Below are 27,480 nucleotides of genomic sequence, written 5' to 3' on the forward strand. Positions count from 1 at the left end.
TACATATACTCTCCACCTTTATCAGAACGGACAATCTGAATACGAGTTTGAAACTGAGTGTAAACCAACTCATAAAAGTTTTTAAATGCAACATAGACATCACTCTTTTGTTTCAAGAGATAAACCCAAGTAACTCGAGAGAAGTCATCAATAAAGGAGACAAAGTAGCGGAAGCCACGTAAAGAAGTAACAGGGGAAGGGCCCCAAACATCAGTATGAACAATGTGAAAAGGGGAAATAGATCTATTGCTAGAAGATGGATAAACTGTCTTACAACTTTTTGTAAAAAGACAAGGTTCACAATGAAAAACATGATTGACAGGAAAAGAGGTAAATAAATGTGGCAACATTTTTCTCATAACAGAAAAGGAAGGATGTCCCAAACGCCGGTGCCAAAGCAAAATGTCCTCCTGTGTACGTCCGCCATGTTGCCCACACACATAAGATTGAGCTATCGTCACAGGGGAAGCACAAGTGTCCAGAACATATAATCCATCAGTCTCATGTCCACTGCCAATCACCCTCTTCGTCACCAAATCCTGAAAAAGACAATGGGTAGGAAAAAAGGTGACAAAGCAGTTGAAAGATTTAGTCAATTGGCTAATGGAAAGAAGATTAGTGGCAAAGTTGGGAACATGAAAGACAGACTTCAAAGGGATAAGTGGAGTAACTTGGACATCTCCCTTACCCGAGATGGAAGAAAGGGAACCATCAGCAATTTTTACCTTATCTTTTCCAGAACAAACTGAGTAGGAGTTAAAAAGCTTAGACCTACCAGTCATGTGATTCGTGGCCCCTGAGTCAATTACCCAGGGTGTGGTAGCAGATGAAGTAGAGACCTGTAGAGCAGTGGAAGTAGTGGGTGCAGTAGAGGAGGATCCATCCAAGTGTGCGACAATCCGACGAAAAGCTGCTATGTCTTCTTTGGAGAGGGAGGATGAATCAGACTCATGAACCCAAACATGGGCTTTAGGCCCACTCTTCTTCGGTCCTTTCTGTCCTCCAGATGCAGTAGAGGGTGGCTTCCCATGAAGATCCCAACAAAACTCCTTCTTATGCCCAGACTTGCCACAATAGTCACAGGAGAATCGGCCTCTACCAGCCCCCTTAGTGAAGGGAGGACGGTCCTGTGGAGTGGATGAAACAAGAGCAGAGCGCTCAACAGTGGGAGTGGTCTCCATAGCACTTCTACGCGTCTCCTCACTCTGTAAATAACCACACACCTCCTCCAGGGAGGGAAGACTTGGTCGGCCAAGTTTCTGTACCCGTATGGGTTCAAACTCAGAGTTAAGACCTCCAAGAAGGAACAGGACCCTCTCCTTCTCAAATAACTGATGCACTTTAGGCTCATCAACAGGACACAACTGGAGATCTCTGTAGTGATCATACTCCTCCCAAAGTCCCACAACAAGGCTATAGTACTCAGAGATACTTTTGTCACCCTGGCGCAGGCTAACAATCTGTTGAAGAAGTTGATAAACCTTTGTAGAGTCCCCCACTCTATCAAAAATACGAGCAACACTATCCCAAATATCTTTGGCTGTCTCCTTGCTCATAAACCTTCTTCCAATCTCCGGCTTCATTGAAAAAATGAGCCAAGTCATCACAAGGGAGTTCTCGGTTTCCCATTTAGAGTAACCTGGATCATCAATGGAAGGGGCCTTAAAGCTCCCAGATATATATCCCAACTTCCCCCTACTTCGAAGGATAAGCTTCATTGACCGTGACCAATCCAAGTAATTGTTACTATCAAGCTTAACAATGGGGAGCTGAACATTTGGATTCTCATATGATGGAGGGATTGGCAAGGCTGCTGTAACAGTGGGAAGTTCAGATGTCTCAACAGTTTTTTCACCCATTGTGGTTTTAAAACAAACACTTGAGAGGAGCAATCAACAGCACTTCAAGCAAGAACAATAGATTCCCAAGTAACAGCAGCAAAAAACAGAGGTAACCTAGACCACAAAGCTTGAAAAAGCTTGTAGAGCCTCACACAAACAGCAAACAGCAGCGGAGTAGAAAAGAAAAGTCTTCCTTACCAAGAAACGACAGTGGGTAGTCCAAAAAAGCTCCCAAACAAAGCTCTAGTGAAGAGCTATTGCCAATCCCACACTCTGGCTGGCAGAAAACAGGGCAGAACAGTCCTGGCCGAGATTCACTCCTGTCCCTTGGATGCTCCCAACTGGCTTGAGATGACACAATGGGAAGAAAGGTAACCTCCAAACGAAACTAGAGCACTTGGTTGCTCTCCATTTGGATGAGAACCGAGAGAGAAAACAGATCTGTGAAGAACCGCAGGTTGGAGCTCAAACTCCAGCAACAACCAAGAGAGGAAACCACCTCTTGGTCCACTAAACACCCTTCTAACACCTTCAAACTCCAGGAAGAGTAGGCTCTGATACCATGTTCAGTTTTAGAGAGGAAGGAGAAGGAGGAAAAGAGAGGGAAAGAGAAGAGCACATACGGTTGTGTTTAATCTCTTATGTCTCAAACTAGAGACAAACTTCCTTATATTGAAAAAGAATAACTAATTACACAGGGGCCCCTGGCCTTATACAAATAACAGAAGAAACATAAACTACATGTGGTTATATACAAGAATACCCTTAAACTCCTATTCTTAACAAAAGGAGGATTCTCTCAAAATCGTGGAGCATCTTTGACTGGTCAAGGTGGATCCTTATCAGAATCGTTAGGTATCTTAGATCCCTGCTTGGCTGGCTTGAGTTGGTCCTGCTGGGCTGGCTCAAGCTGGTCCATCTCTGGCCTAAAAAGGGGCCTGGTCTTTTTTCGCTTCCTCTGGCCAGAATCTACATCAGGGGCAGGCATTAGATCTTCTTCAGGAGATGTCCTCAAACTCAAAGTATCTTGACCTATGCTGAGATGAATTCTATTAGAGCAGAATGCTTTTCTCTAAAGATGGTTTGTAACTAGCTATGGGAGAAGGTTTTGCATGCATAGTTTGGGTCTTCTCTTTGAGCAATGTGTGGAAGAGATCCAGAAGACTAGTTGATCGAGGAATTTCCTGAAATGAAGGTCCTCAACAGGAGCCCATGATCAGAATCAAAGATGAATTGATCAAAGATTCAATTGAAGGTAAAGAGCCTCCAAGGGAATATTTTTTTGAAGAGGAGCAAATCGAGATCATCCCAATAGAGATTGAACATGTGGAATTTGTTGATCCGCAATGAGTCTTCAATGTCAAAATTTTGACGTCACTGATTTTGTCTGTGTTGTACAAGACAAGCACTGGATTGTTGCATCAAGGTGGCTGATTGGGGATGTTGATCGAATGGTGATATTTTTCCCATTCTACAAAACTTGAGGACGATTTTTTTTGGTGAATTGGAAGGGAATAATGTGGGTTCAGTTGAAATTTGGGCCAGGATTTAGTATTGGTCCGGGAATTAATTTTTGGGTATTTACTGTTATAGGCCGAATTATAAGGCCCAAAAGTGAGGGATTAAAGGGGTACACAAAATTATTATCTTATTTTAGTGGGTCCCATGTTGGTGATAGTTGGATATGGATTTATCTTATATTTTTCCCTAAATTGTTAGTCTTTGAGTTAGTTTAGGAATGTTATGAGTCCTTAGTTGACTAGTTAGGAAAGTCTAGTTGAGTTAATCTTGGAGGGTTTTTCACATATTTCTATAAATATGTACCAACCCCACCCCCCCCCCCACCCCCGGATAATGGTTGATGGAGTAGAATACAGAGTTTGGATTTGAGTTGGTATCCAAGAGAAGGCTTCCTCTTTCTCCTTCCCCATCCCCCTCTTCTCCTCTCTTCTCTTTCATCTTTTCGTATTCTCTCTTTCTTTCCCATTCACAGGCTGCTGAAATCAACAAAGCAGCAAGTCTTTTCAGTCCTGTTTGTAGCAATTTAAGATATTAAGAAACCAGAGCCAAAGAAGAAAAAAGAGAGAGGAGAGGAAGAATTCCCAGACCACGATAGACTGAGAGTGTGTTGTCTATCATGGACTACCTTCCTTATTTATAACACTAAAATAAATAGACTCCTAGGAGTACACATTGGACGAAATTAATAACAACTAAATAAGGAAAATAACAAGCATGTCACGATAGGCACCCCCCCTATTGTGACGAACAACCAATCCTAATAATAATAGGGTACCTAACTTAACCCTCCCCCTCAAGCTGGAGTATATATCAAAAGACTCCAGCTTGGACCAACAACAATAGAAATTTAATGCAACACTAATTTTGAATAGCAGTTGTAGACGCTAGTGAGCATGGAGAAAACTTCATTTAGGAAGCAATATTAACTCAAACACACCAATCATCAGCAACACCAGTAGATAATAATCTTCGTGTCGAACAAATCCAATTAGCAATAGGTAAAATAGGTGGCAGTGAACACGATCCGCGGTCATAGTTCTGAGGTGAAGGACTTCGGTCTCTTTTAAGCAGAAGCATTCAAAGCTCTCTTCTTTCTATAGGTTGGAATAACTCTCGATGTAGGATCTCTTTCAAGTCAAGTACAATATCGACTTTCATTCTGCTTTATCAAACTAGCATAACAATATCATAGTAGCAACAGCAATATCAAAGACACTTCTCAAAGAAAGCCGGTAGTTGGTAGTAATCTTCTCAAAGATTGATAAAAATGCAGCATCCAACAGTTACATCATAAGCCGCAACTAGTAGGTAGTAATCTTCTCTAAAAGTGCAGCATCCAATAGCTACATCATAAACCATTCCTAATAAAGGCAAGTAGTAAGTAGTAACATGCTCAAACAAAAACAGATAAAAGTACACCTCCAATAGCTATACATAAGCCCTTCTCAAAGAGCACTGCAATCAACAAGGTAACAATGATGTGATTTGCAAAGATCACATAATTAAAGGTCTGATTAGTAAAGATCAGGCTCACTCTTGATCCCCAATCAAAGGTCTCAAATAAAAAAATTCTATTGATAAATAGGCAGTATAGGTAGCATCAGGTTGCTGAAGACCAGACAACATCAGGTTGTTGTGAACTAGACAGCATCAGGTTGTTGTAGACCAAATAACTCAGCATCAGGTTGTTGAGGGCTAGACAACATCAGGTTGTTGTGAACCAAACAACATCATAATGTTGTTGAGCAGATGATTCAGCATCAGGTTATTGGGGACCAAATAAATATGTTTTGTTGCTGAAAACCATCTTCACAAATAAAATTGTTGTTGAGGTCACGAACCAATAAATAATAATAATAATAATCTTCAACTGATGAGTAGATGACATGAACATATAAATCTTCAATTGATGGCTTGAACTAATAAGAATAATAATCTTCAGTCTCCACCTCATGTGTAGCATTACACGTGGACAAATAGACCAATAATCAGCATCGCAAAAAAAAATCCAATATTCAAGAATAGCTGCAAATAATCTCCAAGCTCCCCTTCACTATAGCAAATAATCTCCATGCAAGTACCAATTTTAAAAATAAATAAATAATAAATTCAAATCCCAAACTGATGCGAACTAGGACCCACCAAAGCAATAAATTTGCTAATATACTAGACCAATGGTAATTTTGTAAAATCTGACCTCACTAATGGGAGCTCCCAAGCAAATATACCAAATAATGCAATCCAGCGTTCCAAAACCCTGCTCAGGTCGCTTATGGGCCCACCAAATCAACAAGACACCAAGTATTAAGGTAATGGTAGTTTGGTAAACAACCAGAATTTGTCAAGGGCTTATTGGTAAATAATGAAGCAATGGGACATGAATGGAATTACTATTTCTTGCATGGGGATAGACTTGGAAGCAAATATGAGGGATGGGACAAAACATAATTAGAGCAAAAGGTGGGGGTATACTTGGAAAAGAGGTTAAAGAAGTAAAAGGATAGGGGTACAATTGGAAAAGTGGTTAAAGAATTAAAAGGCAGAAAACACCTGCATAGTCTACTACCTCCAAACACAAACCAAGAAACAAATCACGATGCAAAGGGAAGAAGTTCCCATTAACTCCTATGATTCTGAAATTTTGGGGAGGGGTAGTTTGCGGGAGCATCGGAGAAAGGTTCAGTGAAGGTTGAAGAACCTTCGACCTAGAGACTACAGCAGAGAAACATAGTTCTGTGGAGAAATCAGAATATCTTACTCGCATAGATGTGAACCAGGGCTTCGAAACCAGTAGCAAGGCAAAGGAATATTCTAATTCCAGCAAATGACACCCCCAAACGACATTTGTACCATCAACAACACCTTCAACCAAAAGCAGCTAACAATACTGATTCCAGACCATGAAGTCCGACAATTGCCATCTTCGACCGACAATAGCAGCTATAAGAACAAGTAGCAAATCAAATAAGAACAATAAGCAAGGCCCATCTTGACTTGGAAAATCTCACAATAGCAGCAAATAGACATCAACACATCAATCGTCTGCAACTCTCTTATTCGATTGATCAAATCCCTAATCAGATGGGTATATCATTCAGCAGTTGATTAGGAAATAGCAGCAGCAAGTAGTTCAAAACCCTAGATCAGCAAATCAGCAACCGATTGAAGGAGGCAGCAAATATCAGTAGTGATGGCAGACCAGTTTCGCCCATGGTAGAGACTCAACCAGAAAAAAAAGAAGGAAAAACAGCAAGGTACAACCAAAACAGTAGAAACCTTTTTTTTTTCAGACTTGCATAATTTTTTACTTCTTCATCATCATCGCTCTGATACCGTATAACAATTTAAGATATTAAGAAACCAGAACCAAAGAAGAAAGAGAGAAGTGAATATAGAAGAGAGGAAGAATTCCCAGACCACGATAGACTGAGAGTGTGTTGTCTATCGTGGACTACCATCTTTATTTATAACAGTAAAATAAATAGACTCCTAGTAGGAGTAGACATTGGACAAAACTAATAACAACTAAATATGGAAAATAACAAGCATATCATGATAGGGACACTTCCCCTATTGTGATCAACAACCAATCCTAATAATAATAGAGCACCCAACTTAACACTGTTTTATCAGGAAAATAGTTTAGATCTGGGCATGTGGAGCAGCAGCTGATCTAATCTTTGATTCCTAATCTGGGATATAGGTGGCTGGCTGCATCACCTTCTTTTCCTTTTTGGAAATTAATTGGTTTTGTGCACTTGTTTCCTTGTTATTTTTTCAGTACATCATTGAATTTGTTGTTGCGTATGAGAAAGAAATACTGTACATTACATCAAGCTATATAATTATGATATCAAACCATTCATCTATCATCATATCTTGAAATCATCCCTGGACAAATATGACTTGTGAAATATTTTGATAAAATACTAGGAGGAGACTAAGACTTTTTCTCCTCATCTTTTCAGAGTATTGTTTACTTCATTTTTGCAATTGGCCTTGAAGTATTGCCTCCAGACAAGTTAACCCCAGTCCTAGTGAACTGGTGGAGGGCTCTAAGGAATCTCAAACTGAAGGATTCCCACAGTTTTATGGAACCCTTACTGAAGTCTTCCTGTGAAGGTCTTACCTTCGAAGCTGATGAAGATATAGATGTGCAGGCAGAGAGACACAGGGTACTTTCTGGTTCAGCTGATAATTCCATAATCTACCTGCGTAATCTCCAAAAGGTACATCTTGTCGGGTTTATAAATGTAGCTTTCATCAATATGGAGCTGTCTGATTTTATGCCATCTTTCGGCATTTGAAGCCATTCTTTAACTCTAATTTCAGATCTATCCTGGAGGGATGAATCAAGGTACAAAGGTGGCTGTTCATTCTCTTTCTTTTTCTGTTCAAGAAGGAGAATGCTTTGGCTTTCTGGGAACAAATGGAGCAGGGAAGACTACAACCCTATCAATGTTAACTGGTATGTGAGATTCTTGTTTTAAAAAAAAATAAAAAAAGGGAAAGGATAAAGTATGTTAGCTATCAAAAAGGCACATGATCTACAGCTGATTGCATGTTTAGTAATGTTACGATAAAGGTTTTCTTGGGATTTGACTGAGGCACATGATTACATTTTGTATATCTACACAAGTCTTTAATATTATGTATGCATTTTCTTTATATAATCCTTTGTATTATACCTCTGAAACACATCAATTAATAATCTTTGGCCTGCCATTGTTGAGTCAATCTACTTAGGTACTGCAGTTTTAAATTTTTAGTTTCCTCCAACAGCTTTGATTTTCTCAAGACCTTAGTAATGACTAGTGTTCAGATTGTGCGACTGCAAAAGGTCAATTGTCTTACTTAATTCAAAAGATGATGAATATTAATAACCTTGTCTGTTATATAAACTAATATTAATTAATAAATCTTGCCTCTCTCCTTATTACATCTAAAATTTGACTAAATCCGTGAGGTGTATGACTGCTTTTTTCTTGGTTGTGAGCATGATTTCTTTTATTGAATTCTGTGTATGCTTACAATGTTTTCTTAATTTTTATGTGCAGGGGAAGAGTGCCCAACTGATGGAACTGCGTATATTTTTGGCAATGATATTTGTTCACAACCCAAAGCTGCTCGGCGACATGTAAATTTTGAAATTCTTGCTCCACTTATTTCTTACAAGCTTCCAGGGAACATTTGATAGTAGTATATAATGGCGTTTATTAACTCATTCCCCCCCCCCCTCCCTATTTACACAGATTGGTTACTGCCCGCAATTTGATGCTCTTCTAGAATTCCTAACTGCCAGAGAGCACCTTGAGCTTTATGCAAGAATTAAAGGAGTCCCAGAAAACATGATGAAAGAAGTATGAGTAAATATAGCCACTGGCTTCGTCCTTCATAGTTAACTTCTGAATATTTTTTCATCTTCCCTGTAAACTGTAGCAATTTTCACCCCATAGAATGTTAATACTAATTCACATACTGCACAGGTTGTCATAGAAAAGTTGGTGGAGTTTGACTTATTGAAGCATGCTGATAAGCCATCTTTTTCTCTTAGTGGGGGAAACAAGCGCAAACTGTCTGTTGCTATTGCAATGATTGGAGATCCCCCAATAGTTATTCTTGATGAACCATCTACAGGTCTCCTCAATGACAAATTTTTGCTTCATGTATCAAATCTTTATATTTTTTCTGATAAGTTCAAGGATTTTGAATTTTGGTTAATGCCTACGATGCAGCATCTGCAAACGCCTTTTTTTTTTTTTTTTTTTTTTTTTTGCAGCCGCCGGGGGGGGGATTGTGGTGGTTGAAGTATTGCAGCCATATGATTATTGTGAACACAAATTACCTCTATAGACTACTGTGTTAATTTCTTAATTACTCATATAATAAATTCTAAGCCACCACCAATTGGCATCCGACATAGACAGAACTAATGAAGTACTAGGATAATAAGTACCAGGGATGATGGTGCATGTCACACATTCCAGCTCCTTATATCTTGTTTAAATATTTAATTTTGTGGGTAATGTAGATCATATCAGATCTCCCACCCTTTTTGGAGTTATTTCAGTTTCACTCTCATAATGATATACAAACATCCTAGTATTCATTAAAAAGAGAGGAAAAGTGAACTTACCCTCCACCTATGTTTGTATTTTCTATATGAAAATTTGTGATGGAGGGATGGATGGAGGAGACAGACAGTAGGTGACCTACTGTTCCTTTAAGTCACCAAAAATAATTTCATAATAAAACAGTGAATGGGAGGATGCTGGTCATATCACCATGGCGGCAATAAATGGAGCAGAAAGAGGGATTATTACAGCCCATAAAGGGGATGAACGAGTTAAATATAGCATCCTCCATGTGCTCCTATTGTTGATAGCTCATACAGTATGATATTATGGATTCAAGATTGTCCTCTCCAGGTTGCATAATCTGCCTCTCTAAAACACTCCTGCACTAATTTGGAATTCAAACTTCCACTTGGAATAGTCAAAACAGACTAGTATTTGGCACTGCTACTCAAACTAGGATTCTGAAAATAAAACGTAGATTTATAATGGAATCCAGACTCAAATTCTTAATGATTCTGGGGCTTAGCTACCTTCTAATATAGCAAAGACCATAGTTGTCATGGTGTTGCCAAGGCGCCGCCATGGCATCCTGGCGCTGGAGGAATGCGTATATCGACCTACGCCATGGCACCCTGTCTCTCTTGCCCTCTTCGATTTCTTCTTCCTGTCTCTCTTTCCCTCTTCGATTTCTTCTTCTTTAATTTTTTTGTTTCTTCCCCAACCTTAGACCCACTCCCTGTTTTCCCTAATCTCCTATTTTAGCCTTGATTACTGAATTTTTTCTTTCTAGGCAGTACTACCAGATTCTGGAAAGCCATCATAGGCTCCTTACACAAACATCAACTGGTTCTTAGATTTGATCCATAAGTTCTTTTCTCTTGGACGATCCATACCTGGAAGTTTCATATCCAGAAGTCTCCCTTTCTGTGAGATTCAATTTTTCGAAGTAACCTGCAACTAAGACATCTGCCAGATCTGATTTCAGATCTCACCATTCGGTTGTCAGCAGAATTTTGGGGCTTTTTCTCGTTGGGATCGGCAGACCTTGGTGCTGCGATTTTGTTCCAGAAATTGCAGGGAGAATCGTCTTCATAAGGAGTTTCCTCTGCTAGAACTACTCCAGTTCACCGCCTCTCTGCCTCTCATTTTATCGTGTTATTGCAAGGTTGAAGAAGACATTAAGTCTTTAAAATTGCAAGTAAGGACAACTTATATTATTTATATAAAACCCCCTATATTCTCTATTGCTATTCTGTTTAGCCATTCACTTTTCTCTTTAACTCCAGTAAATTACAGTTCTGCCACTCCTTTACAACTTCATATTAATTACAATTCTGCCATTGCTCTTATAAATCTTGGTTTATCTACTAGTTTGCCATTCAACTTTGGATTTAATTTCAATTCTGCCATGGTCGACATGATTGCCATGGTGGGCGACATGTCGATATATCGATCAGACACCCCTCCACCGACTTGGATCGCTGTGACGCCGTGACAACTATGGCAAAGACTCTAAACTAATCCTGTTTAACTACTCTAGTAGTGCTAGCTTCTACCCATGTTTTAAGCCCATGGTTGTCAAGGCGTCGTGGCACCTTGGTCACCTTGGTCACATAGGTGGATGCCTAGCGCCTTGTTGGTGTCGCCTTGTGTCCAGGTACCTTCCAACACCTTGGGTTGCCTATATGCCATAACAATTATTTTAGGCCTATTAAAGTTACCTATTACAATGAAATCCCATTGGACCAAAGACCCAATATGTATAGAACCCAACCCAAGGCTTATTTCCACTGAAATAAATTAATAAACCCACTTTTCTGATTTATCTGCATCAGGTGGTAGCAGTGAACGTTGACCTGAAACTCAGGGGATTTGGGGTGGAGGTTATAAGAGAAGGGCACTAAGCCACTAACACAAAGCCATCTTAAGGTGGAATTTGAAATAATGATAGTCATGAAAGGAATTCAAACATGGGTAATGGTTTGAGGTATTTGCATGATTACAAAAATTCTGTTTCTACTCTCAAAATCTCTTCGAACAGTGGAAATGGAACTGTTCTACCCTGTTCTATCTATCCAACTTTTGGTTGTGCACATGCATGCACAGTTTTCTGAGATTGTACTACAATCCCCTAAATATTGAGTTTATAGTAGCAATAAGCTTATGGTTATCAAGTATGACCTCGAGTAGAACTGATTGGAGGGCAAGGATCCATGTAGCCAACTACTTTTAGTTGGGATAAGGCTGACTTGTTAATGTAGTCCTAGCGGGATAGGAGACCAGCTAGGAACCAGTACTACAGGATCTGCTATGAACAAGCAGACCGATTGGAGCAGAATAAGGATTTAGGTCAAAATTAGGGTTATGGTTTGGGTTTGAGGGGATGGTTATGCTAGGCTGGTGTAAGGGAGTATATCAGAAGGTCCAATGATGGTTTGATAAGCGAAAGTGTGAAAACTAGAATGGCAGCAAGTTAGGGTTTCGGGTTTTTGAGAAGAGTGAAGTGAGGGAATCTAGGGTTTAGAGGGGGCATTAGGGAAAGGGCTGCAGCTCAGGTTCTCCAAGTGTAGAGGGGTCACTCGGCCAAGGTTTGAAGGTCTGATAGTGGCTGGATGTTGCTGAACTGCAAACTAGGGTTTTGGGGTTTGGAATGGTAATGGTGGATTTAGGGTTTGGCTGGATGAAAGGGGGCAGAGCTCTGGATCGAGTGGAGGGGGTGAGCTGGAGATGTTGTGGTTTGAATTTGAAGTAATTCTAATGGAGGGTTAGGTCTGGGCAGAATTTAGAATATGGAGAATAATAAAAACAGAAGGGGGGGTTAGGGTTGGATTGTAGAGGATGAGAAGAAGGGGATGGGGATGTCTCAAACATACTTGCAGTGGCAGAGTTCTTTCAGCAGCAGCTGAAGCTTGAATAAAAATTGAAACCTGCAAAGAAAAACTTGAAGGAGAGCTTGTACAAACTACCCGGGCTTCACACTGCAAGGTGTCGATTGGATCATACACCAATCCCACCTGCTTTGATCAGACACAAAGCAATCTTCACGGTGGAAGAGAAGCAGTAGCAGCTTGCACAAGCAGAATTTTAATTTCAAAGTGGAAAGTAATGAGCTCTAACAAATTCTATTGATTTAAATAGGGCTTAAAAGCCTTACACCTATTCGGCCTAGGAGTCTAATCACCCCCAGCCGACTTAGTCCACACTCCTCTCTAAATCGTGGGAGTGTGGTGTGGATCCAAACAAAAAGAAAATTACATAACAATAAAAGGGGGTGACTCAGGTCACTTAAATTGAACCACTGGTTCAATCAGGTTGGGCCGATTCAATTTAAAAACATAAAAACTCTAAAAAAAAAACTATGGATCCACTACTAATACTACTAACACTTCTACTTGGGCAGCAGCTTCTTGTTCTTCTTCATCTTGTGGATGTAGTGCTTCAGCTCTGCATCACTTTTTGTTGTAGTAGTATCAATAAGCATATGGTGTCTCTTCTTTGACTCGAATTTCAATTGTTTCCTTCTTGGAGGTGCTACCCCATTTGTATTAATCTTGTTCAAAAAACATGTAGGTATGGATCCTATTGCCAAAAGATTCATGTGGGAAGTTATATCCCAGCTATCAACCAGACTTGGAAAAACGGCTGTAATTCTAACTACTCATAGTATGAATGAAGCTCAAGCTCTATGCACGCGTATTGGGATAATGGTACTAAACTACTAATTATATGGCATTTCCTTTAACATCCATTAATTTGAAGCCACTACATCATGTAGTAATGACCCAAAATTATTCTTTTAATGTGAAGGTTGGAGGCCGGCTTAGGTGCATTGGAAGCCCCCAGCACCTGAAAACTCGTTATGGGAATCATCTTGAACTTGAGGTATTAATTGATTTATGTCAAAATTTTATATGCATTCTTATGTCACATGTCCTCTTTCCTTCGTTTCAGGTTAAGCCCACAGAAGTCAGCCCTACAGAGTTGAACAAAATGTGCCGAAGTATTCAAGAGAGAATTTTTGAATTCCGATGTCATTCAAGAAGCATACTCAGTGATCTTGAAGTTTGCATAGGAGGAACCGACTCCATCACTTTAGACGATGAGTCTGCGGCAGAGATAAGCTTGACTCAGGAAATGATTATGATTATTGGGCACTGGCTTGGTAATGAAGAAAGAATTAGGGCACTTATATCTTGTACAGATATCAATGATGGCGTGTTTGGTGAACAGTTGTCAGAGCAGCTGTTTCGTGATGGTATTACCAATCCATACACTTTCCATGAATCCTTAGTTTGTGTTATATAGTTGTAGAGTCACCATTCTGAAAAGCTTTTCTTAAAGTTGATCACATTTCAAATTTTTCGTTGACAGGAAAGTTTTGATTCTTTAGCCATAGCTTTTCATTTTCCCTGACAGAAGAGTAAATCATATATATATATACCAATCACGACCTCTACCAATCATTTTCTTGTCGTAAGATCCTGAAATACACAAGAATCTGAGAAGAAGGTTACTGAATAGTCATATGTTTTGGTAAACCTATTAACAGACAAGATTAAAAGGGAACTCAGGTAAATAAAGAGCAAAAGACAAGGATAAAGAAGGTTGCATGAAAAGTGTCTGTAACAATAACTTTAGCTAAAGAACCATCAGTTAAAGTAACACTAGAGGACGACGGATGAAAAGAAGAAAATATACCTGAGACCCTAGTCACATGATCCGATGCACCTGAATCAATAATGCAAGGGCAGGAAGTAGTTGAAAGACATACAGTGGCATTACCTATCTGAACAAATGTAGCAGTCAAGGCTGGGACGACAAAGAAATCTGAAACTTGGTCAAGCATGCATAATCCTCATCAGACATCTTTACTATCTTACCCTCAGACTATGGAGATGATGTGGCAGCGGAATTCGCAAGTTGTTGCTGAGGTTGTTTGCCATGAAGTTTCCAACAAAAGCGTTGAATATGTCTTGTGCGACCACAATGGTGACAAGTCTTCACCGAACCTGAAGTATCTAAAGTTGCCTAGAACCAGCCCCACGGCCACAACTACCACCATTACTGTCCCACTATTCGGCCCACAGTTAGGTGTAAAAGAAGCTAGGGCTGAATTGTCAATAGGGGTGGAATCACGAGATACTCGTAGAACTCGTGAAAAAGTGTCTGAAAGCATGGCTACCTTATCACCACCGAGAATTTGAGAACAAACTGAATCAAAATCCTTCCCGAGATCACCCAAAAGTGCCATGATGCGAGTTGCTCTCGCTGATTTTGCATCTATTGCACATCAGAACTGATAGGAAGTAGAGAATTCAGTTCCTTATACATCCTCTTGAAGTCAGCAAAATACTGAGTCTAAGGACGACCCTTTCGCCCCTATAAAACTCCTAAGAGTCTGAGACAACTCATAGATACAAGAAAGGTTGTTCTACCGGAATACAGAACATTCATATATTCCCATAGCTCCATATCAATATCAATATGAGTCCCCAAGTCAGCAATCTGATTCTCCACGGAATTTAGCATCTGTCCTATAATACGTGCATCAATGGTGTCCCATGACGCATCATCAACAGGTTTAGTCTTCCTCAAGTGACCCTGTTGGTCACGACCAATCAATACTCAATACCAACGTAATAATTTTCTTCCATTGTTGAAAGTTGGCAATCCCTTCGAACTTCTTTTCACTAAAACAGTTGGAGGACGAAGACATAACCTCAGTAACTACATTCTTTGGTGGCTCAATCATTTTTCACAAACACAAAAAATAGAGTGAAATTGCAACAAGTACCAATGATTCAGAGAGAAAGCCGAAACCCTAATAATGTCAATTTCTCAAAACTCTGAAGAACTGATTTCTCCAAAAATGCTGACAGAATCGATTTCTAAAACCCTGACAGAAAATCAATTCCAAAAACCCCAACAAACTAATGTCGATTTCTGAATCTGGAACTTCAACTGCAATCTTCACTCCATAAATCAATCACCACAAAAGGCAGACCTAGTTCTTAATTTTGAAACATGAACTAGTCTTTAAACAGTCCCAAAACACAGCATAGGGTGGCGCACCCCTTCAAACGAGAGACGAAAGAAACCGCAAAATCAATCTGATACGAATCAATCAATAATTATTGAAACCTTGAAAGATAGGAGAATAAGATACTAGGAAAGTTGTAGCAGTGCCTAAGGATCTTGCTCTGATACCATGAAAATAATAAGAGAACAGAGAGAATCGATAGTTCTGTGTAACCTTGGGAGTTGCAACTTAATGTTGAAACTCCCACTCCATTCAATATATATAATAACTAAAAGCAACAAAGGACATAACTGGAACTAAGAAAATAGGAAACAAAAGACATATCCTAAACTACCCCTACCTATCTTGGTATTAGTGCTAGAGCTAGCCAGTGCTAATACCGAGACTTACTCAGTCTCGATTTACAATTCTAATAATTTTTTTCTTATTGTTGCATATTACATAAAAAATGTTAGCCGTTTGTTTCCTGGATTTGAGGATACAACTGATCGTGTCCCACTTTTGAATCTTCAGTAGTCATCTTTCCATTGTCAAAGAGACATGTAAATGTTTGGCTAGCCGTGTCTGCTCTTCTTCCACTTGTTACTGTTAATGCTTGCCAAATTTTGTTTTATGTACTCTTGAAGTAAATGATGTTATGCAAAATCAAAAGTTATACAATTCCAGAAAGCTCATGGATTTTTCAATAATTGTTTATGTCATATATTTCCCAGTACATTATTGACTTCTTATTGACAATCTTTTATGCTTCTATGTAGGTGGTATCCCGTTACCAATATTTTCAGAGTGGTGGTTGGCCAAAGAAAAGTTCTCTAAAATTGATTCATTTATTTTAACATCATTTCCAGGAGCCACTTGTCAGGGGTGCAATGGTTTAAGTGTTAAATATCAGGTAAATGCATGCTAACTTGAAAGAATGTGGCATTTGATTCCTTAATTTTAAACTCCCCTAAATAACAAAAGACAATCTCATACCTACTAATTCTGAGAACTTGCTAAAAACAAGTCATCTTAAATTACATAAGATTCCTAGCTTTTAAGGAATTCTACAGATAAGCAAAAGTAGAATCAATTCAAAGACTGAAGGCCTATGACATAAAACCTGATAGTCTCCAATACCATATTGCCTTGGTGCCCCTGGTAAAATAGCAAATGACCATATGAAGATCTTCTACAGTCTTCTAATTCCTCCAATGTTGATATAAGAACCTCCACTGGACTGTTATTACCAGAATTCAACTGTCACACTCTCTTAAAAGATGGGTATATTTGGATTCTCCAGCAGATGATATGTCTTTGAGACCATGATGCCCTTGCATCATTATTGTTGGGTCATTAATTAGTAAGTATTTTAAAATTATGCCGATTGATTTAGAGAGGTAGTTACATTGATGGGTATCATAAATTGGCCTTTAGAAGTTTGTGGAAGAAGGCATCCTGGCCACAATTGCATCGCTAGTTCATTGCAGACTACCATGTGGGAGCTTGATTCGCAGATGGGTTCTGTTACAATCAATTTCACTGTTACTCAGTTACAGTAGCAGCCAGCAAGTACTCATACAGATTTATCACAGATCATAGAGATTTATCACATTTGAATCTCCAAACACACTTAGGCACAACACAGATCATTCCCTTCTATTACTGATTTGACTTGGAAGGGAAGGTTACAGTGCATATTACAGGTACACGCCCCACAAACACAGAGAGCAACCATTAGGTTTAGTTACTTATTTTGTCCAACTGTAAGAAGTATTGATATTTGTTGACTGCTTTCCTTATTTGTTGCTGCATTTTTCCTTCTTACCATTGTGATTTTGGGTCATTGGATAAAGATTATGGCATTTGGAAGCACACATTTCTATCACTGGGTTCCCATAATGGAGATTAACTAAGCAGTTTTAGAAGATATGATGATGTCATTTATTAGAATTGTTTGTCCTTTACAAGTGAATTAACCAATTGTGGATATGTAATCGAAGAAAAAAAATGTGACTGAAGTTGACCAGGGGAAAAATGGAGAACAATAGAGATTCCTGATCCATTCCATTGGGGAGGGGGCTGACTCAGATTGAGACCAGTATTTAGCTATTATATTGTGTTTATTTCAGTCTGAGGCTTCCTTTTGATAAAATCATAGTCTACATTTTATTTTATATTTATTAGGTGATGTACGTGTCTGTTGCATAGTGAATATATGCCCTTATTTTTGCTCCCGGATATTTATAGAAGAACCGTATTAAACACGTATCTATTATTGCTGTTTATTGCTGTATTTGTTTTTTTGAGCTGGATTTTAAAAATTATTATGGCTTTCTAGTCTGTTTAATACCAATATGTGCAGTTACTATACCGAATCTCTTTCCTCCTTTCTCTTGGTCTTCCTGGTGGATGGCCGGATAGGAGATGGGAGAAGTTGCAGGGGAAGGGGAAGGAGATACGACATCGCTTCCCCTCTTCCACCCTTTTTCTCTCCCCCGTCTCTGCTTCCTCCCGTACCCCTCCTCAAAGTACCCCCTCCTCTCTTTCTCTCCTTCCTCTACTTCCTCCCGCACGTCTCCTCGCCCTCTCTGTCTCCCCCTCCCTACAGTACCTCTGATTGCACCCTTACCCCCACCTCCACCTCCGTCCCCTCCTCTCATGATGCCCCGCAGATGCAGGCCTGCAGCTTGGTTTTCTCTGGCGAAGCCCTAAAGGGCTAACCTCATCATGCTTTTATTGTCTTACAAAATATTATTGCGTTCGAAATTTTTATGGAAAGCTTATGTAATTTCTAGGTATCAGTAGTATTCTTAGATACTAGCTGGATCATGAATTGTTATGCCCCTTTCTTTGTTTTCTAATTGCAAATTGAATATCAGGACTTCAAGGAGATGATAAAACTGCATTGGATTGGTTATTGATAATGAATATTAGTGATTGGTGCAATGGAAGTTGAAGATTGGGCAGCATCTTCTGATGGAACAGCTGATTCAGATGTCTACCTGCAAGATACAGATGATGAAGAGATTCAGTATGAGTCTGGCTCTTTCCCCAAGTTGCAATTTAGGTGAAGTGATTGAGTTGAGGGAAAAAAAAGGTTAATTCAGCTTTGCCTCCTGGGGAATTTTTTAAACTTGATGGTGTTATGTTATTTTCCGCAGGAAAAATAAATCCAAGGCTTGCTGGGATGCGGAGATGGGAATGGCAGAGGTTATGGAAAAGAAGGGTAGAATATGGACAACAATGGGAGTAGTTCGAAGGAGCAAAACTTACTGCTTCATCGAGGAGATCTTGTAGGTGTCATGGTACCTGTGTTTTCTATGTTTTTTTTTTTTTGTTTAATGAAAAAAAACTCCGTTCTATTTTACATTGCCATCTGGTTATTTTAGAAGCCTTCTTTTTTATTGGTTTTTTCCAAAGGACAAATCAGATGTTCCTTAATTTGCTTGCATGTGTACCTCTGTGCATTTATATTTGTTTGTATTCTCTTTATGAATAAATGAATATAGGTTTTGCCAGCTACCAAGGATGCAAGCTGGGGAATCAATGCTATATTGTGGTAGCTTCCGGGCCATATCAGTCTGTAATCTAGATTCATCAAGCATGCTAAGTTTGGTTTGTGCTGTTCTTATTCAAGAGTCATTAGCCGTTCTTTTTTGCTGGAATTAGTAGTTACTATTTCAAGTATAACATTTAACAATCTGGAGTTAAATGCAGTATTTGAATTTACATTTTTACCATTTGAGTGCCATTGCGTCAGGTGATGTATAGATCACATAAATTATTATGTGTCTATGATTTGTATGTTTTGTTATGGATATATATTAAACTTATTTGAAGAATAGTTAAATACTGTGCTCCTCATATGGCTATTAAGTTGTCTACAGATGATTGAGATTGATCATTGATGAAAATGTAAACTCTTCCTTCATTTGCTAATGCACATTTAAAGGCTGATTTGCTAGTATCCGTCATCCTTTACTGCAGATATCTGGCTCAAATTGGGGCATTGGTTCTCTTAGATGCATATGATACAGTCCTCTCCTTGAAAGATATATGTGAGAAGGTTGCAGAAGGCAAGAATGGATGTCATTGGGAGGCTTTTGAGGCTTACAGACACTTAAAGTCCCTTGGATACATAGTTAGCCGACATGGGGTCCCTTGGACTATGAAGAGTGTTCAGAGCTTCTCTGATTCTGCTTGTCTTGAAGGCATTACAGAAAGCAATGAGATAGCAGATAGGAAATCAGAAGATGAACTTTCCATCATCAGCCTTTTTAAAGATTTGCATATTAATGAACTGAGGCTGGGTTTTGATGTTTATCTTCCCAACAGCAAGTTTAGAAAGTCTTGTCCTGGTGATCCAAGTTTTATCCTCTGCTTAACCAGGTACGTGATGAAATGGCAGATTCTCTTATAGACAATCTGTTCTGTCTCTACCTTGGACTTGTCTTGAAGTATTGATAGGTCTAGTGTTTATTACAATTCACAAGTAATATATCTGTTGAAACCTTGGAACCTGTGTGTATCTTCTCATTTCTTTCATTATTTTGTAAGTATGACTTAGTTCTAACTTCTAAGCATTATAGTTTATCAAGGTATTTAAATATATTCTGCTTTATGGACAGTACTATGGTCATTCTGAATACTTTAGTGCTACGGATGCACATAAATAAGCTACAGTTGAATCTTGATGGCTGTGGTTTGTATGAATGCTGCATTCATTATCTATGAAGCATATTGGCAGGGGGGGGGGAGTGAATCAGTTAATTCACCTATATGGGCTTATTTGATTAGAAATAAGCTTTGAGTTGGGTTATGTATGTGTTGAGCCTTTGTCCAATGTGTTTTCATTGTAATGAGTCACTTTAATGGGCCTATAATATGGGTAGAGGCTAGACATACGGGATTAGTTAAGTGTCTTTATTTCTTTATTTTAATTATTAAGTGTTTTAGTTGGATTGGATTAGGATTCTACAAGTCCAGTCATATTTTGAACCAGTTTCCTTCATTATTTTAGTTTCCTATTCAGTTCCTGTTACCATATTAGTTAAGGATTCATTTAGGCCTTTTGTTTTTAGTGTTCGAGTTTGTTTTCAAGTCTTCTATGTAAGTTTGTAAGAGGGTCCAGCTTTGTATACGAATTTGATTAATGAGATGGCTCGAGCCTTTTCTTTATTCTGTGAGATTCAGATTTTCTGTGGGATGCAATGTTATGTTGGTGAAAAGCCAAAAGTGGTTGATGAGATTACAGTCTAGTTCCAGGTGAGAAGCTTGGCCCATATCCTTCTTTTATCCATCCATCAGTACAGGTCAGTATTTTGAAGCTTCCTATTTTCTATTCAGGGTTAGATTGTTGGATTCTACTGCTGCTTTAATTATTTTGGTTTTCTGTCCTTGCTCATATGTCTCTCTAAAGTTCTGCTACTGTTTTATGTTTAAAGATCCAAAATTTATACTCAACTTAACAACTCAACTCTGCCTTATACCAACTAAATGGGGTCAGCTACATGGATCCTTTTTCTCCAATCAGTTCTTTCAATATCTGTTTCATTCGTAGGGCTAGCCAACTACCTCTCAGAATAAACGAATTGGTTCACGGTTCGTTCTGCCATTCCACCCAATGAATCATTAGATTTAATTATGAAGGTTGGCTAGGTAGCTAACGCTGTTAGCCCGTTCTTGCAAGAGTAGGAGCATAATTCTTCTGCTTCTTAATCGTAGATATTATTTCCCTGCTTAATGGATAACCATTTGCTACCAATGGAGAATTGCTTCTTATCTCAAATGGAGGTGATTGGATTTGCACCAACGGAAACCATATTTTTCATATAAAATAAATGTATATGATTTTGCCTTTGACTTTTAGTTTTAGATAGTGAATAGGGCTTTTCGATTCTATCCTAATTTGAAAGAGTCACACATACACCCTAGTACAGGTTCCTTGGTGTTGAGGACATCCCCAAAGAGCAGGGGATTTTGTGACATTTTTGATTGGCTGTCTTGCATTTCTAATAAATTGTATAATAGTTGGCATGCTGAATCGTATACAGAATGGGGCTGGTTTAGATTGTTACTAACCGGATGATTATGATTACTCCATTTCCTACAATATTTACTTCACCCTAGTAAGAAGATAAAATATCAACAAGGTTCGGTTCATTTCAACCATGTTATGGTTCGAAATTGAATCGTGGGTTTATGTGAAATCACTGCTGTTTTAGACTGTGACAAGATCAACCAATTCCATGTGATGTAGATCAAAACCTAAAGAGGAAGAGGCCAAAACACTGTTCACGTGAAGTCGTGAACAGTGTCACAACCCCTTAGTGCAAATATTCCTAGAAGAATCGTGGGGGCAGAATAGTCTTTTAATTATTAGTGATTCAAGTCTTTAAGTTAAGGGTATAATTGTCTATTTATATTATCAATATTTGAGTACAAGTTGCTGGCCGATGGTTACTTATAAAGGTGGGGGCCACTTGACTTAAGTTATGACAAGAAGAATCTCCAGTGGAGTCCACAAGAAGAGGAGGCCGGCTATTGCAAGAAGATTTAAGTTAGTTTCTATTTTATTGCAATATTTAGTTTCTATTTCATGTCTTTCCTAGTTATTAAATTTGTTAGTTTCTATTTTCCAAGTAGTTTCTATTTTATTAAAGCTTGAGATGCAAGCTATGCTTTTATTTATATGTAACAGCCCTTAGAGGCTCCCCACGATTTTGATCAAGTGAATGAAATTTTGCTTTGAAGCATGAATGTTCTCTTGTCCATGTGAGTGACTTGAAGGGTTGGGAAGCCTGGCTGGGAGAGCCAAAACCCTAGGGTTGAGAGAGTCTAGCTGGTGAGAGCCGAATCTCCTTATCCCCTTCTTCTATCTTCTTCTCCTATCTCCAGTCGATACCCTGCTGTTATAGTTGGTTTGAGTCACCAACCAAGTACTGCTATTGCATCTTTGAAGGGCCAGAGATCAACCCAAATCACTGCTGGAGTCATTGTTGCTGTTTAGAGACAAGAAACCTTCTTCTCCATACCTGCCGGCTACACCCTTTGCATTCCCCTGTTGCTGCAATTGAAGGACCTGAGTCCAGCATCCTCTGCTCCATCGAGGGTAGTATTTGAAGGGTTGATTCTGACCTGCAAGAGGTCCACTCGACAGTCAACCCCAGTTGCAGAGCCCCCTGTTGGCTGCAGTGTTCTACAGCACAGACCTTCTAATTTGAGTCCTACCTTCCATTTTCATACTTCCTCCTCCATCTCCACTTCTGGCCATCAAGATTGACCCAAACTTGCAGACAGAGCTTCTACCATTAAGGTCTACACTCGGTTGCAATTGGAGCCCAAGATCAGCTCTGTTTGAAGGTTTCCCTTAACTTTCTAATTTGGTGTTCCCTGATAATGCAGCATCCAGCCATCAGAACTGAACCAAATTTTGAACCAAGGATCCTTTTAGCAACCCCTACACTTGACCCAAGTTTGATCAGCATCATATGGCTGGTTTGGCTGGAAACCCTAAGTTTCTAATTCTGAGTTTATTCCAATTTTTGAATTTTGTGGGTTTACTGGGACTAGCTACCTAGTCTTACATTACCATGTGCTCGGGCTTAAGTTTTACCATTTATCCATCGCAACATCTTCATTTCAGCCACATTGAGTTTGTTTTAATGTTTTTTCTTTACTGACCAACATTCAGCCTCATACGTCAGTGCTGGTTGAATAACTACTCTATAAAATTTTCCCTACTCTTCCTTTCTCTCAGTCTGGCTAGCTTATAGATAACTTGTTTCCCTTCCTTTATCCCTAACTTGTTATAGAGATCCTCATATCTCGAAGCTCTTGCTTTCCCTATTATCTTCTTAACTTTGTTTCTATAGAAATACCTATTGAAATCCTCTTCGTCTTGTGTCCTTTGCCAAGTTTTAAAACTGAACTTCTTAGACTTAATTGTCGTCTGAACTTACTCTCCCCACCACAAGTCACCTAGATGATTGTTATATTCCTTTAGATTCACCTAGAACGTCTTTAGTTGTATTTCTAATATAGCCATGTCCACATTATTAGGATAATCATCTATTCCTTCCATGAGATTTCACCCTTTAAGTTCCACCACCTAGAACGTCTTTAGTTGTATTTCTAATATAAGCGGCCATCGCGTTCCACATTATATTAGGATAATCATCTAATTCCCACCTTCCATGAGATACTAATTTATCAGTAAATGTCGTCAAGTTTTCACCCTTTAAGTTCCACCATCTTATCCTAGAGCAAATAATCTCACATCTCCTACAATTCAACGTTATAAAACACATATCTAAGGTAATTAATCTATGTTGCGTGGCTAGTATCTCCTTTGGTATAGTGTTACAATATTTATATGATAACATATCAACTCATCTAGTGAGAAAGAAGTCTATTGACTACTGTATAGTCCATTTTTAAGGTTATTAGATGCTCTTTTCTCTTTTCGAAACATGTGTTTTCTATTGATGAATCGTATGCAACCTAATGCAGTTAGGCGTAGGTTTAATTAGGGATAATAATGTAATTTTCTTTTTCTTTTATCTTTATCTTGTTAGGGTCATTAGTAGCAAGTTAAGAGTCCAAAATTTGTTTCAGTTTTAGATTAGTTAGAGTCAGAGTCGAATTCTATTTCAGTTTCAAAGAAGGAATAGGATTTCTTTTCTTTTAATTCTATAAAAGAGCATGTACTCCCACGATGGAGTTAGTTTTTTGGAATGAAATAAAGGTGATATCCAGAGCTGCAATAACTATAGAAGTATAAAGCTAACGAGTCACACTATGAAACTTTGGGAGAACGTTATTGAAGCCCATTTGAGAAGGGAGACTCATATATGGGTGAACCAGTTTGGCTTCATGTCAGGTAGATCCACAACAGAGGCTATCTACTTATTGAGGAGGCTCATGGAAAGGTATAGGGATAGCAAGAAGGATCTCCATCTGGTCTTCATTGATCTGGAAAAAGCCTATGACCGAGTCCCTAGAGATTTAATCCAGCATACTCTGGTGAAGAGAGGAGTGTCGAGTAGATATGTGCAGGTAATTAAAGATATGTATGAAGGCGTGGTAAATAGTGTAAGATCAGTGGGAGGGCAAGGCAAGGAATTCCCAATTACGATTGGGTTACATCAGAGATCTGCCTTAAGCCCTTATCTATTTGTGCTTATCATGGATGAACTAACCGAGAGCATTCAAGACGAGGTCCCGTGGTGTATGCTCTTCACCGATGATATCGTTGTAGTAGATGAGACAGAAGAAGGGATTAACGCTAAGTTAGAGCTTTGAAGATCTACCTTGGAAACAAAAGGCCTTAAGATTAGTAGAACGAAGGCGGAGTATATGTTGTGTAATTTTAGTCACATTATGATGGATACTGATATGGTCCGAATTGAGGAAAGAGAGATACCACAAAGTGACTATTTTAGATATCTGGGGTCTATCATAAATAAAGAAGGTGACATAGAGGATGATGTTTCACAAAGAATTAAAGTGGGATGGATGAAGTGGAGGGGTGCGTCCGGAGTGTTGTGTGACCAGCGTATTCCTTTAAAGCTTAAAGGAAAATTCTATAGGATTGTTGTTCGACCGGCCATGATGTATGGGGCAGAATGTTGGGTAGTTAAGAAGTGTCATATTGATAAGCTTTGTGTAGTAGAGATGAGGATGTTAAGATGGATGTGTGGAAAAACAAGGAAAGATAAAGTATGGAATGAACTTATTAGATCGGACTTGGGAGTAGCCCCGATCAATGACAAACTACGAGAGAGTCGTTTAAGGTGGGATGGTCATATTCAACGGAGGCCTAGTGTCGCCCCAATAAGGAGGGTTGATATGATTCCGATTGAAGGAGCTAAAAGAGCTAGGGGCAGACCTAAGATGACCATAGGAGAAGTGGTGAGGAAGGACATGGATAGGCTAGGGCTTGTTCCAAGTATGACTTTGGACAAAAAGCCTACTGGTGGTCAAGGATCCATGTCGTAGATCCCATTTAGCTGAGATTCTCTTGAGGGGTTGGGCTATGCCTCTTTCCTTTTCCTTTTTCATCTCTCATCTCTCATCTCTTTCCCCATCTTTTTTTTGTTTTGTGGTTGGTTGGTTAAAACTATGTTTTCCATACTTTGTTTTGTTTGGATCAATGTAGCTGACCCCATTAAGTTGGGATAAGGCTGAGTTTGTTGTTGTTGGCTGATGGCTTCCATGAGCTGTGCGTACCTCCTTTTCCTCCTCTAATCATCTTATTTTTACCCTCATCTGCTACTTTCCCTGTTCACGGTTTTATCATTGGTTACTGGGTTTTCTCTCTGCTGGGAGGTACTATCAGAATCAAGAAGGAGCTTGCTGAACCATTAATCTTTACCGAACATCTCTGAGATCTGGGTTGAAGGGAACCTGTCCAAGGGCGACCCAAGCCTCTGAAGAATGATCTTGAACCCCCCCCCCTTCTTTCAGTGTGAGAGTCAAAGCCTGCAACTGAACTGTATCATCTGCTACCACCAGCTGCAACTCCTGTCTTTCAATCTCTGAAATCTGGTTGCTGATTGGATCTCTGTTGGGGTGTAATCCACAGGTATTTCCATCATCTACTTGCCATTAAAACCCTAGGCCAAACAGAGCATCCCCGAAGGAGTTCTTTTCTTCAAAACCTTGCTGGGTTTTCTGCCTCTGGTTTGTGCTAGAGGTAGGAGACAACCTCTTCAACTCCCCCTTTCCACGATTCCTTAACCCTTTTATTTTATTTATTTAGTTTTGGTGGAGGGCCAGTTAGGAGAAGAGGGAATTGGGGAGATTCAGAATTGCATGGGGGAAGAGAGAAGAGAAGAGACGCACACACAAACTTCAACTTTCAACAATCAATTCGTCTAAACGTCAAATCTCTACTCTCCTACCGTATTACATCAATTTAAAAGAAACTCTCTTACATAGAAATAGAAACTAACTAAAATGGAAACAACTCAAAGAAGAAACTACCCTATTTAAGAAAAATAGAAACTACCTAAGAAGCTCGTACATATCCCCACTCCATTTCAAATAAAATAAACTAAAATGAACTAAAATAAATATTGCACCCTAAGTAAACTACCAGCCCTTGCCAGACCAGAAAACTGTTTTAAGACCAGTCCTGGGTTTGGGCCTCCAAAGTGGGTCATGTCGGTCCAGCCAGGCTAAGGCAACTGCATCAAGTTTTCCTTAATACCCCTCCTTTTCTTCCATATTTTCTTTGGTCCTATTTTGTTTCTACTTCCCAGTTTACCCTTTCTACTCTAACGTTGAATCCTTTGCTTATGTTTTGAAGTCCTGATAAATTACAATTCTGCCACCCACATATGAACTTCTTATTTACAGAATTGCCACCTCTCTATTAAACATTGAATTATTTACTGTTTTACCACTTGAGCACATGATTTGAGTTGTCTAACACTTGGGTGGACCGGTAAACGATCCGAGTAGGGTTTCAGGACCTTGGATCCGCATCACAACTGCAAAATCTAAAAACTGAAATCCCGTCTTCGTTCCTATCTCCAAAAACAAATCCCCCCCATGAATCCGTTCATAGCCTCTACTATCTCTCCCAACATGTCCATTTAGATCTCCTCCTATTACGATCTTATGCCTAATTTCTTGAATTAAATCATTCATGTGTTCCCAAAATGGTTTCTTAGTGTTTTCTTCTAATCCTATTGGAGGTGTGTAGCGTTAGATATATTAATTGTCTCTTTTCCTAATATAAGTTTGATGGATATTATCCTATTACTAATCCTTTTAACATCTAAGATGTTATTTTTTAAATCTTTATCTACTATTATTCCCACTCCATTTTTATTATTTGTATCCCCATTATACCAAAGTTTATAGCAATCTAAGTCCTTTTTACCCTTCCACTTCGTCTCTTGTATACAAGCTATGTTAATTCTTCTTCTCAATACATCTACCAATTCTAGACTCTTTTCGTTAGTGGTCAGCGAGAATTAATTATTGGGGACAGGCAGATAGGTAAAACAGC

General features: G+C 39.0%; 2 protein-coding genes across 3 annotated transcripts in view; both read left to right on the forward strand.

The window, feature by feature from the left end:
- The window catches only part of LOC122643183 (ABC transporter A family member 1), a 148,414-nt gene extending 131,394 nt beyond the window's left edge, over window positions 1–17,020 (forward strand). Inside the window, exons 30-39 of the mRNA XM_043836833.1 lie at window positions 7,331–7,591; window positions 7,695–7,830; window positions 8,420–8,499; window positions 8,615–8,722; window positions 8,849–8,999; window positions 13,010–13,146; window positions 13,247–13,321; window positions 13,391–13,694; window positions 16,238–16,371; window positions 16,976–17,020. Coding sequence (XP_043692768.1) covers window positions 7,331–7,591; window positions 7,695–7,830; window positions 8,420–8,499; window positions 8,615–8,722; window positions 8,849–8,999; window positions 13,010–13,146; window positions 13,247–13,321; window positions 13,391–13,694; window positions 16,238–16,371; window positions 16,976–17,020 — 1,431 coding nt within the window. The remainder of the gene's footprint in view (window positions 1–7,330; window positions 7,592–7,694; window positions 7,831–8,419; window positions 8,500–8,614; window positions 8,723–8,848; window positions 9,000–13,009; window positions 13,147–13,246; window positions 13,322–13,390; window positions 13,695–16,237; window positions 16,372–16,975) is intronic.
- A 1,272-nt stretch (window positions 17,021–18,292) lies between these two features.
- The window catches only part of LOC122641491 (tRNA-splicing endonuclease subunit Sen54-like), a 29,067-nt gene continuing 19,879 nt past the window's right edge, over window positions 18,293–27,480 (forward strand). The window contains exons 1-3 of one of the 2 annotated variants that reach the window (XM_043834746.1): window positions 18,293–18,528; window positions 18,623–18,754; window positions 19,449–19,850. In XM_043834746.1, the coding sequence (XP_043690681.1) occupies window positions 18,407–18,528; window positions 18,623–18,754; window positions 19,449–19,850 (656 nt within the window). In that variant the 5' untranslated portion in view covers window positions 18,293–18,406. The remainder of the gene's footprint in view (window positions 18,529–18,622; window positions 18,755–19,448; window positions 19,851–27,480) is intronic. The other variant, XM_043834745.1, reaches the window with a different exon arrangement.

Source organism: Telopea speciosissima, chromosome 10 (genome assembly GCF_018873765.1).
Source record: "Telopea speciosissima isolate NSW1024214 ecotype Mountain lineage chromosome 10, Tspe_v1, whole genome shotgun sequence".
Lineage (NCBI taxonomy): Eukaryota > Viridiplantae > Streptophyta > Magnoliopsida > Proteales > Proteaceae > Telopea > Telopea speciosissima.